Source organism: Phycodurus eques, chromosome 16, assembly GCF_024500275.1.
Source record: "Phycodurus eques isolate BA_2022a chromosome 16, UOR_Pequ_1.1, whole genome shotgun sequence".
Lineage (NCBI taxonomy): Eukaryota > Metazoa > Chordata > Actinopteri > Syngnathiformes > Syngnathidae > Phycodurus > Phycodurus eques.
Genome location: NC_084540.1, coordinates 11,818,323 through 11,835,918, shown reverse-complemented (window position 1 = coordinate 11,835,918; position 17,596 = coordinate 11,818,323). Strand labels below are relative to the sequence as shown.

General features: G+C 43.4%; 1 protein-coding gene across 2 annotated transcripts in view; it reads left to right on the top strand.

The window, feature by feature from the left end:
• LOC133414879 (protein FAM83G-like) overlaps positions 1–17,041 on the top strand; it is a 34,576-nt gene extending 17,535 nt beyond the window's left edge. The window contains exons 3-5 of one of the 2 annotated variants that reach the window (XM_061700572.1): positions 5,562–5,686; positions 6,042–8,643; positions 9,289–17,037. In XM_061700572.1, coding sequence (XP_061556556.1) covers positions 5,562–5,686; positions 6,042–8,643; positions 9,289–9,360 — 2,799 coding nt within the window. In that variant the 3' untranslated portion in view covers positions 9,361–17,037. Of the gene's footprint in view, positions 1–5,561; positions 5,687–6,041; positions 8,644–9,288 lie in introns of both variants that reach the window. The other variant, XM_061700573.1, reaches the window with a different exon arrangement.
• The last annotated feature ends 555 nt before the right edge of the window (positions 17,042–17,596 follow it).

Below are 17,596 nucleotides of genomic sequence, written 5' to 3'. Positions count from 1 at the left end.
AATATAGTTTGAACATGATTTACAAATCATTGTATTCTGTTTTATTTATGTTTAACACAACGTCCCAACTTCATTGGAATTGGGGTTGTAAGATGTAACTTTAATCTTGACATGACTCCATGCTCTCATCTGTGAGGCCGTTGTGGTATTTGGATTTAATGTCGTTCATGTTTGAGAATATCTGCTCGCACAGGTATGTTGATTCAAAGATGGATAATACTCCAAATGCATATTTGGAGTATTATTATTATAACTGTCAGGAAGAACATTCCATGTTTCAAACAAGTTTTTCGGGTGTTGTGAGGCTTTCAATTTTGCTCCATTTGTGGCTTTGGGCAAGCTGGGCTTTCTGGCTATCCTCAGCTATCTTTCTCTTTTTCCCTTTGCGATCCATGGCCCATCACACACCCGCCGGTTTGTTTACGACAGCCACCTGCCACGCCAAGCTGAAAGAAGTGCGTGTCGCAGGCTATGACGCAAATCTTCATTGACAGAAATGTTGAACTGTAATATTTATTCCACACATTTTTACAGCATTGGAAAATGTTAAGAATGTTTGTTGTCATATTTGTCCTACAGAAACCATATTAAAAGAAAAAATATATTTTTCTCCCCCATCTCTTTTCCATTTTTATACATTTTTGAAAATGCTCCAGGGAGCCACTAAGGCGGCGGTAAAGAGCCGCATGCGGGTTGAGAGCCACAGGTTGCCGACCCCTGAGCTAGACGAAGTAGTTATGAGCATCCCAGACAGAGAGAGAGAGAGTCGTGGTTGGTGCAGATTGTAATGGACTTGTTGGTGAAGGAAACAGGGGTGATGAAGAAGTAATGGGTAAGTATGACATCCAGGAAAGGAACTTGGAGGAACAGATGGTGGTAGACTTTATAAAAAAGATGGAAATGGCTGTAGTGAACACTTTTCTCCAGAAGAGGCAGGAACATAGGGTGACCGACAATAGCGGCGGTAGAAGCACGCAGGTGGATTACATCTTGTGCAGACGATGTAATCTGAAGGATGTGGGACTGCATCAGGGATCAGCCTTGGGCCCTTTCCAGTTTGCAGTGGTGATGGATATGCTGACAGATGAGGTTAGAATGGAATCCCCATGGACCAGGATGCTTCAGTTGACATTGTAGTGACAGCAGGGAGCAGGTGGCGGAACAGTTAGAAAGATGGAGGCATGCAAAGGAAAGGAGAGGAATGAAAAGAACCCAAAGTAAGACAGAATATATGTGTATTAATGAAAGGAGTGGATGTGGTCGAGTGAGGCTACAGGGAGAAGAGATAGCGAGGGTGGGGGATTTTAAATACTTGGGGTCAACAGTCCAGAGCAACGGTGAGTGTGGTAAGGAAGTGAAGAAAAGGGTTCAAGCAGGTTGGAAAGGTTGGCGGTGTGTTGTGTGACAGAGGAGTCTCTGCTAGGATGAAGGGCAAAGTTTATAAGACAGTGGCGAGGCCAGCCATGATGTACGGATTAGAGACAGTGGCACTCAAGTGCAGTGTGAGCTGGGCGGTGGCCGAAGGCGGGGACCTTGGGGATCCGATCCCCGGCTACAGAAGCTGGCTCTAGGGACGTGGAATGTCACCTCTCTGGCAGGGAAGGAGCCCGAGCTGGTGTGTGAGGTCGAGAAGTTCCGACTTGATATAGTCGGACTCGCCTCCACACACAGCTTGGGCTCTGGTACCAGTCCTCTCGAGAGGGGTTGGACTCTCTTCCACTCTGGAGTTGCCCACGGTGAGAGGCGCAGAGCAGGTGTGGGTATACTTATTGCCCCCCGGCTCGGCGCCTGTACGTTGGGGTTCACCCCGGTGGACGAGAGGGTAGCCTCCCTCCGCCTTCGGGTGGGGGGACGGGTCCTGACTGTTGTTTGTGCCTATGCACCAAACAGCAGTTCAGAGTACCCACCCTTTTTGGAGTCCTTGGAGGGGGTGCTGGAGAGCGCTCCCGCTGGGGACTCCATTGTTCTGTTGGGGGACTTCAATGCTCACATGGGCAATGACAGTGAGACCTGGAAGGGCGTGATTGGGAGGAACGGCCCCCCCGATCAGAACCCGAGCGGTGTTCTGTTATTGGACTTCTGTGCTCGTCACGGATTGTCCATAACGAACACCATGATCAAGCATAAGGGTGTCCACACGTGCACTTGGCACCAGGACACCCTAGGTCGCAGTTCGATGATCGACTTTGTGGTCGTGTCATCGGACTTGCGGCCGCATGTCTTGGACACTCGGGTGAAAAGAGGGGCGGAGCTGTCAACTGATCCCCACCTGGTGGTGAGTTGGCTCCGATGGTGGGGGAAGATGCCGGTCCGACGTGGCAGGCCCAAACGTATTGTGAGGGTCTGCTGGGAACGTCTGGCAGAATCCCCTGTCAGAAGGAGTTTCAACTCTCACCTCCGACAGAACTTTGCTCATGTTCCGGGGGAGGCGGGGGACATTGAGTCCGAATGGACCATGTTCCACGCCTCCATTGCTGAGGCGGCCGACCGGAGCTGTGGCCGTAAGGTGGTCGGTGCCTGTCGTGGCGGCAATCCCCGAACCCGTTGGTGGACACCAACGGTGAGGGATGCCGTCAAGCTGAAGAAAGAGTCTTTTTGGGCCTTTTTGGCCTGTGGGACTCCTGAGGCAGCTGATGGGTACCGGCTGGCCAAGCGGAATGCAGCTCTGGTGGTCGCTGAAGCAAAAACTCTGGTATGGGAGGAGTTCGGTGAGGCCATGGAGAAAGACTTCCGGACGGCTTCGAGGAAATTCTGGTCCACCATCCGACGTCTCAGGAGAGGAAAGCAGTGCACCACCAACACTGTGTATAGTGGGGATGGGGTGCTGCTGACCTCGACTCGGGACGTTGTGAGTCGGTGGGGAGAATACTTCGAAGCCCTCCTCAATTCCACCGACACGCCTTCCCATGAGGAAGCAGAGTGTGGGTTCTCTGAGGCAGGCTCTCCTATCTCTGGGTTTGAGGTCATCGAGGTAGTTAAAAAGCTCCGCGGTGGCAGGGCCCCGGGGGTGGAGGAGATTCGCCCGGAGTTCCTAAAGGCTCTGGATGTTGTGGGACTGTCCTGGTTAACACGCCTCTGCAACATCGCGTGGACATCGGGGACAGTGCCTCTGGATTGGCAGACTGGGGTGGTGGTCCCCCTTTTTAAGAAGGGGGACCGGAGGGTGTGTTCCAACTACAGGGAGATCACACTGCTCAGCCTCCCTGGTAAGGTCTATTCAGGGGTGCTGGAGAGGAGGGTCCGTCGGGAAGTCGAATCTCAGATTCAGGAGGAGCAGTGTGGTTTTCGTCCTGGCCATGGAACAGTGGACCAGCTCTACACCCTTGGCAGGGTCCTCGAGGGTGCATGGGAGCTTGCCCAACCAGTCTACATGTGTTTTGTGGACTTGGAGAAGGCGTTCGACCGTGTCCCTCGGGGAGTCCTGTGGAGGGTGCTTCGGGATTATGGGGTACCGAACCCCCTGATACGGGGTGTTCGGTCCCTGTACGACCGGAGTCAGAGTTTGGTCCGCATATCCGGCAGTAAGTCGGACTCGTTCCTGGTAAGGGTTGGACTCCTCCAAGGCTGCCTTTTGTCGCCGATTCTGTTCAGAACTTTTATGGACAGAATTTCTAGGCGCAGCCAAGGTGTAGAGGGTGTCCGGTTTGGTGGCCTCAGTATTGCATCTCTGCTTTTTGCTGATGATGTGGTTCTGTTGGCTTCATCAAGCCGTAAGGTCCAACTCTCACTGGAGCAGTTCACAGCCGAGTGTGAAGCGGCTGGGATGAGAATCAGCACCTCCAAATCTGAGACCATCGTCCTCCGTCGGAAAAGGGTGGCATGCCCTCTCCAGGTCGGGGATGAGATCCTGCCCCAAGTGGAGGTGTTCAAGTATCTTGGGGTCATGTTCACGAGTGAGGGAAGAATGGAACGGGAGATCGACAGGCGGATCGGTGCAGCGTCTGCAATGATGCGGACTTTGCATCGGTCCGTTGTGGTAAAGAAGGAGCTAAGCCGAAAGGCGAAGCTGTCAATTTACCGGTCGATCTCCGTTCCTACCCTCACCTATGGTCATGAGCTGTGGGTCGTGACCGAAAGAACAAGATCTCGGATACAAGCGGCCGAAATTAGTTTCCGCCGCAGGGTGTCCGGACTCTCCCTTAGAGAGAGGGTGAGAAGCTCGGTCATCCGGGAGGATCTCAGAGTTGAGCCGCTGCTCCTCCGCATTGAGAGGAACCAAATGAGGTAGCTGGGGCATCTGATTCGGATGCCTCCCTGGTGAGGTGTTCCGGGCACGTCCCACCGGGAGGAGACCCCGGGGACGACCCAGGACACGCTGGAGAGACTACGTCCTTCGGCTGGCCTTGGAACGCCTCAGGATCCCCCTGGAAGAGCTGGATGAAGTGGCTGGGGAGAGGGAAGTCTGGGCGTCCCTGCTAAAGCTACTGCCCCCGCGACCCGACCCGGACAAGCGGTAGAAAATGGATGAATGGATGGATGGATGGCACTCAAGTGACAACAGGAAGCAGAGCAAAACTTTTGCCAGACTGTACAATATTAGTGCCTAATAAGTTTGTGGAAATTACGAGCTTCAGACAAAATCTCAACTTTGTTCTCTTTCTCTCTTCCGTCCGCACTGGACGCAGCAAATGCTCACGTTTCCAAGACACGATGTTCTATTTCCCGTTTCGTACACTTTTCCTTCTTTTTATCATTATTCGTGTTATTTTCTTTCGTTAGTTAGATCCCGCCGGCACGGTGGACGACTGGTTAGAGTGTCAGCCTCACAGTTCTGAGGACCCGGGTTCAATCCCCGTATGCGTATATGTATGTATGCGTGGGTTTTCTCCGGGCACTCCGGTTTCCTCCCACATCCCAAAAACATGCATTAATTGGAGACTATAAATTGCTCGTAGGTGTGACTGTGAGCGCGAATGGTTGTTTGTTTGTATGTGCCCTGCGATTGGCTGGCAACCAGTTCAAGGTGTACCCTGCCTCCTGCCCGATGACAGCTGGGATAGGCTCCAGCACGCCCGCGACTCTAGTGAGGAGAAGCGGCTCAGAAAATGGATGGGATGGATGGATAGTTAGATTCCCTTTTGTGCGTTTCCCTCTAGATCCCTTGTAGATGTCATTAAATATACCATACAATTCTACTGGGTTTTATTTTGTGTGTATTCTGAGTTTAAGTAAGCCTCTGTCATGTAGAACTCAAAATTTCATAAGGTGTAGCAACCTTCAGATTACGAGACTGATAAAAAGGTTTGTTGTCACTTTCCCTGAATTTTATACCTACAAAAAGTGATGTGGTTCCCCTTTAATAGCTAAAATTAGTTTGGTTAAACTTAAATTACGCTAAACCAGAAGTAACTTAGGCGTCACTTACGGCTTCTACTAAATTAATTTTTTTTATTCAACTAATATATGCTACACAAGTATATCCTTAGTGGTTTGGCAGCTACTGTAAATTATTTTCATGATTTTCTTCACTTAGGTTGGTAAAACCTTGAAACTGTCCTCGTTTTCTTAACATACAGTATACGACCAACAATCCATCGGTGTATGTGTGTGTTTATATATAGAACCTTCGGGTACGCTGCACAGAGGGAACAGAGTTCTACACTCGTTCCTGCACCAAAGTGAAAGGTCGACTGGGACACAGATTCATGTTGATCGATGGAGACAAAGCTGTATCCGGGTCATTCAGGTCAGCCAGCGTACTTGATGTGTATGATTGAGAGTGAGACATCAATGTGCTGTGTTAATACATTTTACTGTCCCTTGTCTACATACTTGACAGACATGCTGCAAATGCATCATATTTTATCGAAAAACATTTTCTCTCTTATTACAAAGTAACTAGAGAGTGACACCATGTTAAACTAACGGCTTTAATAAGTAGGGTAATCCTTCACATCTTAGCGGGTTCACTACTTGTCTGGCCATTTTTAACACCCATACACCTAATTGTCAGCACTTCACTGTCTAGGTTTCAGTTTATATTATCAGTTGTCAGCTGTTTTTTGTAATATATATTTTTGTGTTTTCTGAATGATCTATAGTTTCACCTGGATGTCCTCACGACTGGACAAAAATATTGTCACCGTGGTTACAGGCCAGGCAGTGGAGGTCTTTGATGATCTCTTTCGCCACCTTTACGTGAGCTCAAGATTTGTTGATCTCCAGCAAGTCACCACAGAGCCTGAGCCTGAGCGTGAGCCTCTCCCACAACTGCCCCCTGTAGCCCTTCCTTCCACCACTATAACAAGGAAATTGTACAACCCTAAGTATGCCTTACTTATTGGAGAAAGTGCTAGACCGTCTGCTGACCAAGAGAGCCCCAAAGAGTCTCAGACACCAGAAGTCCCAGATACTAAGAAGAGAAGGCGAGGAAGAGGAAGTAAAGAACCTGTACAAGAAGATGATTCTATCCATCCTGGACTTATCAATCTAGAGAAGGCATACTTGATTCCTTACTTGCCCACCTGGCCAGAGCCTGACCCCCCAAGTGATGTAATTGGTTTTATAAACATCAGGGATGCGAGTAAACCCACTCAAATGCATTTGCAACGCTCCGAGAGGTTTGAAACAAGTCAAGCCATTCGGTTTAGAAATCCTTTGACCATGTCCACGGAACTCATTCCAGAGGTTGCTAAACCCAGAGAGGCCACTTCTAAAATTGAGAAGATAAATCCTCCACCATCACAAGATTGGATCAAAGCTAAAGAGTCAATATATGACAGGTTGCAGCACATGGAATCCACCAGTACAAAAGTTGAGAAACTTGAACTCCACTCAGCTGCAACTCGACCTGTCAATGATGCTACTAATGTACGTAACACTGAGCAGAGGATACACTCAGTTGCATTAACCAGTCAAGATGAAGGTCAAGCACTGAAACACACATCTCCCCTGTCCAGCAACATTGAACATAAAAAAGCTCCCAGTAAAATAGAGCACCCCTCTGAACAAAGGAACAGAGTAGTACCAAAAATTGGGACTAGTTCATCTGCTACTACACAAGACACTTACCTGCCAAGCCCCACTGACTCAAACTCAGGAAAAGAACATACAGGAACTAAAACAACATCACAACTCATGCAGGCTAAAGATGCACAGTCATATAACACCTCTCACAGTGCCCCTGATAGTCACACACTTGACACATCCCACCCCTCCTCTTCTTCATCTTCAAGCTCAAATACTCAAATCCTGGAACCCCACACTATCCATCCAGCTAACAAAGCTAGTAACACCAGGAATGGCCTAGGCACACCAAATATTAGCACTCTTAAGAGGTTGAACAGTCTGACCAGAGAGAAAGTAGCCATTCACAAGCCCATTGGAGAAAACAAGCCACAGACTATCCCTAAAATGCGTGAAAATAGCAATAGAAAAATTGGAGTGCATAGAGATAACAGAAAGAGTGACTCCATCCAGAACAGTCAACAACATAAACAAAGAGAAACCTCTACAGAAAGTCAGAATATAAAAACAGTTGGACTACAGGATGGTAAGGGAGGAACCCCAGAGGTCTCTGGGGAAAAAGAAATAATCCAGTCATCCTTGGCCACTTTAGCACCGAATAGAGACAATGTAAATATTTCAGATGAAGTAAAAACTGTGAGGCCATTAGTCTGTGACGGAAATTCAAAGCCACAGGAAAACCTTGTAGAGACTGAAAGCAAGGCTATATCAAGAAAGCTCACTGATCCTAAATCTACAAAAATCCTAAATAAAACTGAATCTGAGAAGAAAACGTACCATGTAAAAGAAAACAAACCACAAAGAATATCTTACAGTCAAAGTTCCCCATTGACTATGTGGGAGCGAATTCAGGCTGCGATGAAAGAGCCTTCCACAGATGACATGGATGTCACATCAAAACAACTTTGTGGTAATACCCAAAATTCAACAAAGAACAACACCAGAAGAGTCGTCGAAGAAAATCCAAAATCGCCAAAAGAACAAGCGCACTCTCAAACACCAGAGAAAGCCTTTCAATCAGCAGAGAGAGAATTGCTTTCAACTACTTCTGTCAGACGCACTTCTGATGGTTTCCTTGCACGTACACCTACCCCAGACTCACCTGTACTCACTCCAGACTTTCAAACCCCTACGTCAGACATGAGTGACGGGCATCGCTCGAGAGATGACTCCAGTCGCTCCTCAGCATCAGAGGAGTATTTTGAATGCAGCGGCTCGCCAAACAATGAGCATGTGTTTGAAGGAGCATTACACTGTCGTCACAGTACAGCTGGTTATCGTGATCCTAAAGATACACAAAAAAGAAACCCTAATGCGGGTGCCACCAAACCTTTATTGAAAGACTATAGTGCATATGTTGCTTTGTTCGACAAAGACAAAAACAAGCATACCTCGAGCAAGGAAACGCAGGGTCTTGAGAAGAAAGTGAAAACAGGGGATAAGGAGGATGTGAAAACTAAAGACAGTGGCATCAAAAACACATTAAACCAAGATTTGAAAGGGAAGGAGGGGCGAAAGGGTGAGGAATCAAAGACACCAGCCTCACTGAAGACCCTTGAGAAAGAAAACGAGACCCAATTTCAAGCTCTCACGAGAAAGTCACAAACTCAGAGGGCAGCAGGATCCAGCAATGGGAAGAACAGAGATGGGTCAGCCAGAGAGGTTGGTGGTCAGAAGGTATGAACATACAATGAGAGTAATAGTAGTTCAACACCAAATTAATACCTGTATGAGATCTGCAACAACATAATGGCATGCTTTGTAATTCTGTCCATTCCAAGAGTTCCCTAAAAAATATCTGATAATACTGTAGGTCTGGGTCCATATTGAAAGATGCCTGCATGCCTTTATTAGATTGTGTAGGTGTCCATTTTGTTGTTGTTGTTTTTACATTGTAGCTGATGTTTCTTTACTGTCACTGACTTACATGGATATGCCATTCACTTTGAACAGAATTACCTCATGCAGTTTGTGTATTGCCTGTGCAGTATGCACCAGCATTGCACCACTAACTTGAGACATGACACGTTATCATCAAGGAGACGAAAGTGTAAAAGTGATGTTTAATGACGCATACAAGCACACCTTGATACAATAATAATGACGGTTTTAAAGACTGATAACGTTCCATTTGTTGACATTCCACATCTTTTTAACTCTGTGGTGACAAATAGTCTGTTCAAGACAGTGAGGTGCTGCAACATTTTGACTTAATTCAGACATTAAAAATGAAAAATAATTTTCTCCTTAATTTGCAACAATGATCTTTGGTTGGTTGGTGCTACATTTCTGGTTTTACATCTCCTCTCCTTTTTACTGCAGCTTAATGTCACATCAACACCCTCCCGTCCCGTCTCAGCCTCAGTGACCAAAACAGAAAAGAAAGCAGCTTAGCAGCACTTCACAGGTCTTTGACTGTTAATCATCTTTTTGCAAAGAACCTTTGGGACAACGGCCTTCATAAGAAGCTGTAGAAAAAGACAATATTTACCAGGATTCTCAGCGAGAGAACGTCATGCCAAGAGCTGGACAGTTGCAGCACCAACATTTTCCTCTGAAGCTACAACTTTCCTCCATTCTCAACTGAACCTCATCCTCATTCCCAGAACGACATCTCAGCACAGGTACTGAGCAGGAACAACTAAGTTCAATTCTATGTCACCTATGGCAAGTTGGACAACTACAAATGCTCCCATAACTGCAGAGTGACATCCACTCATTCATTCATCTTCTCTACTGCTTGTCATTAGAACCGCAGGTAACTGGAGCCTATCTCAGCAGAATTTGAACGAGCACCGAGATACACCTTAGAAAGGTAGCAAGGCACTTATAGACAACATTCATACTCATAATCACAACTACGTGTAATTCAATTGTCCAAGTATAGGTATGTGGGAGGATACTGGGAACCACTGCCAACTTGCTTTCTGCGGAATGGCAATGTTTTCATTTTAATTTTTATTGGAAAAACTAACATAGGACACATTTTAATACAGCTTTTCCATTATTTGACCACAAGGGAAGACTAACTGACACATTTAATAATTAGATGAACTTCCACATGGACTGTCACTTGACATGCTTTTCCTCACACTGTCTGACTGGTTAAGCCAGACAGTTCAGCAAGATGACGACACACCTAAGGCCCGCCGCACACTGTGTGATGTGGTCGAACCCGATTGGAATGGGCCATTGCAGAAAAAAATGGCAGTTGGGAACTCACCCTCGCACATTGAGTGATTGGATAGATGGAGACCCTGAACAGTGAGACTGTATTGGCTTTTGATGCTGTACATACAATATATTGTACTTTACCACCTTTATTAAACCATTAAAAGATAGATTTATAGTTAAGGAAGAAGTGGGTTTGTCAAGAAAGAGGAAATGGGTGTGTATAAAAGTGGCTATTTTAAAAAACTCCCGCTCCCATCACATCAATCCAGCACGGTACATACAGCTTGGGTACATTTTGGTGACAAGCTTTGTCATTACATCCACAGGAAATTATAAGTTATAAAAATAGAAAGTATTGTTGTAAAACACAATATTTTATACTTTATATACTGTATTTATACGGCTTGGGGTCAGTTAAAATTCATATTTGCATTGTTTATATATTATGCAATACATGCACATAACTTCCAGCAAGTTTTCTAACATTGTTTAGCTAAAAATTGGGTTTTTATGACGCTTATTGGGTCCTCCCCGAACATACCGGAAGCTCAAGTGGTTGTGGAAGTGGTTACTCTATCCACCCCAAGGGCTACCAGAAGTGATGTTGCAATTGATAAACAGCGCACTACACACTATACGTAAGCAACGTGTTGGAATATGTGGAGGAGGAGGATTTCGACGTACAGGAGCATCCAACTTAACTTGGCATCGCCAAAACGTACATGTTTGAGCCAATCAGACAGTGATGACGACGAGCAGCCAAGTAGCAGCTGTACAACAGAAAGAGAGTGGCCACTGGCTCGATGTGACCGTATGTCAAAAGTATGTCTTTTTATACACTCATGGCATGAAATAATGCCACCCCAGGGGTGCCAATATTTTCTAGCACGACTATACGTATTCTATATTCATATATGTTTCAGTGGCACGGCAAAAACTTTTACATATGATGCAGTATTCCTATATATTGTGTGCCCCTCGCTTGAGCAACGTTATAACAGGCCGCACACAAATTCTTTGCCGTGTGTCTGTTGGCTTGTTATATAGGCAAAAGTACAGATGGCAGTGTGGGTCTTTTTTTCCTACACCCCAGTGCATAGTAACCATAATAGAGTCGTTTGGTATATGCAAGGAAATGCTCAACTCTTGTCTGCGCCTCTTCGCTGCTGCATCGTGGTGGCTACGAGATTTAGTTTTCTTGCTGGCGGTGGAGGTCCCGATGGCCGTGGGAACAATAGTTGTCACCACAGCTGGTTTCAGCATCTACCCAACTACACCTGTGTATCCAATGCTTTCGCAAAACACGCCGGTTCGAAGTGATCGGCACAGAGTTTGGAATGCTTGCTAGGCAACCATAGCTGACCACGTTTCTTCCCGTCAAGTAACTTTCACTATCCACTCGTCACGTATTCCTTCTTCACTTGGAAAGCCAGAAAATAATAATCTCTTGCCGCTGCCTGAACCATTTGTACAACCAAATTCCACACAATAAACCATCGTGATATCGTTAATCATATGACAACATATATACAAGGATGGGAACAACAGCATGGAACAATAGCACACAACACCGAATGAACAGGATGTTTGGCTTGTGTGACGTCACAGCGCCGGAAAGAGACGAAGACCGGAAGGCATGGGAGACAAAAAGCAGAAGGCACATTCTGCATCATATTCAACGATTTAACTGCTGTATATCTACCATATAATCGCTTCGAAATGGAACATGTGATTTGTAAAGGGGTTCTAGAGTTATCAAGAAAAAAAATTAAATCTTTGTCCTCTGAACTTTAAAACCCAGAAATATGTTTTTGGTGTGAGTGAAAGGGTTTTGATTGGCTGTAATCTTTGACGTTGCGACGCTGTGCACCGGCTATTTAAATTTTGAATCCTGGCATTACCAGGGGCCGATTGATCCGCCACTCATGAAAGTAGTTGCCGAACCCCTCACACTGTGTGACAGTCAGGTTCAGCCACGTCCCTTAGTGTGCGGCAACCTTAAGAGTCATTTTCAGTTGCTCCAGAACTAGTCAGAACTAGTCAGTGACTTATTCTTTCGTTTCCAGACCTGCTTCTGCCCTGGCATGCTTTAACTCATTTTCACTCTCTTATTGCTGTATCACAAACACATTTGCAAATGACACAGCTAATGTAAAAGTACTCCATTACACTAATTAATTCAATTAAGATTTGTGCGCATTGGGATTCACTCACGTCAATAACACATCGCTTCATCCTGTTAGCTGCTCATTATATTGCTGATGTTGTTGCCCCACCACGCGCATACTACGTTTCAGAAAACAAAGAGCATGCTATAGATAAGCTTAGGGTAGAAATTTATGCATTAATTAGTGGACCAAGGTTCATATCGATAGTTCAATGATACCCATATTCTTGTGAGGCGCGAAGAGTGTAAGATTTTTGAGTGGATTTGAATCCAAGCAGGAGCAACACAACAAACAGTGCACTGGAAGGAAATTTATAATATTTTTTAACATTATCTTGAACATGCAATTCTACAAACACACTGTAATAAACACTCAATGATATGCATATTCTTCTATTTTTTTAATCATTTTGGTCAATTTTTTACCGACAGCTTTGTGGCAAGGGCACATAATTACAAAGTACAGTGCGAAGTTTAAACTGAACCATGACCTTAATTAAAAAGTGCTGGTTTAACTTAAATGCACGAGTATATTGTAACATGTACATGTAATGAGACCTGGGGCCAGGGTGGTGGAATGTTCATGTTGATACCTGATCTCACAGATCCTATAATTATATCCTATAATTGTTTTAATACAACTCAATTCCAATGAAGTTGGGACGTTGTTTTAAACATAAAAACAGATTACAATGATTTGCAAATTGTGTTCAACCTATATTTAATTGAATACACTACAAAGACAAGACATTTAATGTTCAAACTGATAAACTTTATTGTTTTAGAAAATAATCATTAACTTAGAATTTTATGGCTGCAACACGTTCCAAAAAACCTGGGACAGGTGGCAAAAAAGACTGAGAAAGTTGAGGAATACTCATCAAACACCTGTTAGGAACATCCCACAGGTGACCAGGCTAATTGGGAACAGGTGGGTTCCATGATTGGGTATAAAAGGAGCTTCCCTGAATTGCTCAGTCATTCACAAGCAAAGATGGGGCGAGGTTCACCTCTTTGTGAACAAGTGCGTGAGAAAATATTCGAACAGTTTAAGGACAATGTTCCTCAACGTACAATTGCAAGGAATTTAGGGATTTCATCATCTATGGTCCATTATATCATCAAAAGGTTCAGAGAATCTGGAGAAATCACTGCATGTAAGCGGCAAGGCCGAAAACTAACATTGAATGCCCATGACATTCAATCCCTCAGGTGGCACTGCATCAAAACCCGACATCAATGTGTAAAGGATATCACCACATGGGCTCAGGAACACTTTAGAAAACCAATGTCAGTAAAAACGGTTTGCTGCTACATCCGTAAGTGCAACTTAAAACTCTACTATGCAAAGCAAAAGCCATTTATCAACAACACCTAGAAACGCTGCCAGCTTCTCTGGGCCCGAGCTCATCTAAGATGGATTGATGCAAAGTGGAAAAGCGTTCCGACGAGTCCACATTTCAAATTGTTTTTGATTTTTTTTGTTATTTGTGGACGTCGTGTCCTCCGGGCCAAAGAGGAAAAGAACCATCCGGACTGTTATGGACGCAAAGTTCAAAAGCCAGCATCTGTGATGGTATGGGGCTGTGTTAATGCCAATGGCATTGGTAACTTACACATCTGTAAAGGCACCATTAATGCTGAAAGTTACATAGAGGTTTTGGAGAAACATATGCTGTCATCCAAGCAACGTCTTTTTCATGGACACCCCTGCTTATTTCAGCAAGACAATCCCAAACCACATTCTGCACGTGTTACAACAGCGTGGCTTCGTAGTAAAAGAGTGCGGGTACTAGGCCTGCCTGCACTCCAGACCTGTCTCCCATTGAAAATGTGTGGCGCATTATGAAGTGTAAAATACAACAACGGAGACCCCGGACTGTTGAACAGCTGGAGCTGTACATCAAGCAAGAATGGGAAAGAATTCCACCTACAAAGCTTCAACAATTAGTGTCCTTAGTTCCCAAACGTTTATTGAATGTTGTTAAAAGAAAAGGTGATGTAACACAGTGGTAAACATGACCCTGTCCCAGCTTTTTTGGAACGTGTTGCAGCCATAAAATTCGAAGTTAATGATTATTTTCTAAAAACAAAGTTTATGAATTTGAACATTAAATATCTTGTCTTTGTAGTGTATTCAATTAAATATAGGTTGAACATGATTTGCAAATCATTGTATTCTGTTTTTATTTATGTTTAACACAACGTCCCAACTTCATTGGAATTGGGGTTGTAAATTGTTCCGTCAACTTGTGCCCAGCCTCCTGTTCTGTTATTTTGTCAGTGTTTTTATCTGATGCCATTTATCTCCCTGCTGAGCAGTGATAGACAAACCATACTTACCTTGATATAACCTCTACAACAAAGCACAAGTTAAATTAAAGTAAATGACAGCATTTTTTGTGTGTATCATTTATTAGTACATGTATTTAAATGGATATGTTGCGAAAAAAGCTGTGAATGAGTGGCTTAGTTTCTTTATTATTGTTATTATTTTAAAAATCCAGGTCATAATGTTATGGGAATAGGAGTGTCTCAAGGATTTGGGGCTGCCCTGTCACTCTCACTTTGGGCCCCTTTACATCACATCGGCAAATCGAAAATACTACTTTCTAGGGCCCCTGTCAGTCATTGGACCCTCATGTTTTCAATCTTACCCTCTCTCAAGGAGAATTATGATGCAATGTAAAAATTTGGTTACATACAGTATAGAATTGGAATTTACCAGGTGCTTCATAAAGAATTGCTATGCGGAATTAGTTTTTGTATTTTTGCACAGAAATACACTCAGCAAGTACAGATGTTCATTATTCCCAGTTCGTCAATTTTAAGCATCCAAACCATATCACAAAAGGAATGGGAATTTTTAGAGTGTTTTGCTCACAAAGCTAGCTACTTAGCTTCCCACTGTCTGAATGGGGACACGACTGGCTCAAAAACTAAAATAATGTGCCAACAGCTACAGTACTGTATCCATCCATCCATCCATTTTCTGAGCCGCTTCTCCTCACTAGGGTCGCAGGCGTGCTGGAGCCTATCCCAGCTGTCATTGGGCAGGAGGCGGGGTACACCCTGAACTGGTTGCCAGCCAATCGCAGGGCACATAGAAACAAACAAACATTCACACTCACAGTCATGCCTACGGGAAATTTAGAGTCTCCAATTAATGCATGTTTTTGGGATGTGGGAGGAAACCGGAGTGCCCAGAGAAAACCCATGCAGGCACAGGGAGAACATGCAAAGTCCACACAGGCGGGGCCGGGGATTGAACCCAGGTCCTCAAAACTGTGAGGCTGACGCTCTAACCAGTCGCCCACCGTGCTGCCCAGTACTGTATCAAAACCAGTAATTCGCTTGGTTTGTTATCTTATTCAGGTATCTTATTAAATGCCATTATGCTGACAGAATAATTGTTACATTAGTAGCTGTTACTAATTTATTTTCAGACAGAATTACAGAATCAACCAATATTACCAATATAAAAGTACACACACACACACACACACACACACATATATATATATATATATACATACATACATACATACATACATACATATATATATATATATATATATATATATATATATATGTGTGTGTGTGTGCGTGTATGTATGCAGGGATCTCGTTTGATGTGCGTCCTTACTTACATATGTGTGTAAGGCTTGAATTAAGCGGTCTCGCATCACAGGGTTGAAATTTGCATTTTGCGCATTACATAACTCTCTCTTTTGATTTACTTGCTCTTTTTGTGAAATGCTGCCCTAGTTTTATTTAGTAAATGAGAGAACAGTTGTGCTCATATGTTTGATTACCATGGCAGAATTTGTAAGATGTGTACAATTCTTTATTACAATATACTAATGTTATATCAGCGGCATGCAAAAACATCAACGTGACTCATTTATCTTGAAAGTTTTGTGGAAAATATATTGTTCTAAAAGAATTTTGCTATTGTGGCAGGCGTAAACATAAAATATATTGAGAGAGCAAGAACAATGGATCACAGAAAATATTGTACAAACAGTATAAAAGATTGAAGATTAAAGAATAACAGCTGTAATAAAAATCTGCAATATAGCAAGACGATGAAGCAAGAACCGCGATGCAGCAGAGGATTACTGTATCTGTATTCTGTATCGTTCCAGAGCTGGGACTCATTTTTTCCATGCATCCCAGGACTCACATACTCTCAACTGTAAACTGATCTCTGTGTGTGTATGTTTTTTTTTAAACTAACATCATTAAAGGTACAGGTGCAGGAACATTGTACTATATGTTAGATTGACAACAGGGCTATTTTCCAGTTGACACTGATTGTTCACTTTACATTTAAAGTATGTTAAAGGTATATGATATTCTGTTTCACTGAATGTTCTGTTACTCTAATATTGTTATTACATGACGTACATTAAGTGACTTAATAAATCATGTTATGGATTGTTTTCTTTCTTTGTACAAAATCCTATTTATATTAAAAGTTTTCTTGGCAGAGCGATATACCGTAATTTCTCGTGTATAATGCGCACCCATGAATAATGCGCACCCCCAAAGTTGAGCTAAAAATTCTGGAAAACCCCTCTATGTATAATGCATTTTTACAATGCATTAATTTTGCTTCTACATCATTTTGCTTCTGATCAAAACATTAAGTATTATCTGTATTTTGTTAGTTTTTTCAAATAATTATTCTGAAGTTAAGCACTTTATTTGAACACATCATATTTATTTTTATTTACTTGCTCTTATGTTGGAATTCACAGCCCTACTTTTATTTAGTAAATGAAAAAAACACACTGTTGGGCTCATATGTTTGATTACCCAGGCAGAATTTGTAAGATGTTTACAATTCTTTTAAGAAAACATGAAGGACCAGGCGAAACACATTTAATTTTATTTTCAAATAAATTCAAATTCAAACTGCCAAGCATTTCAGAAAAGCATTATCATTAAACAAAATATAACCAAAAAGAACTTAATTATGGTTGTTGTTCAGTCATTAGTCGTATTTAAAAAAAATAAAAAATAAAAAAAAGATAGTATTTCACAAATTCTGCCTGGGTATGTAAACTTATGAGCACAATTGCACATATATGCAGTCATGTGTACTCCTGTCATATTGGAATGAAAGTGTAGGCTATTCCTTTTTCATAACCTCTAGATGGCATACTAGAATGAAAGTGTACAACTTTTTCATAACCTCGAGGGGGCGGAGGCATAGTGGAATGAAATGTGTACTGCTTTTTCATAACCTCTAGATGGCGGCATACATTTATAAAATGTGAAAGT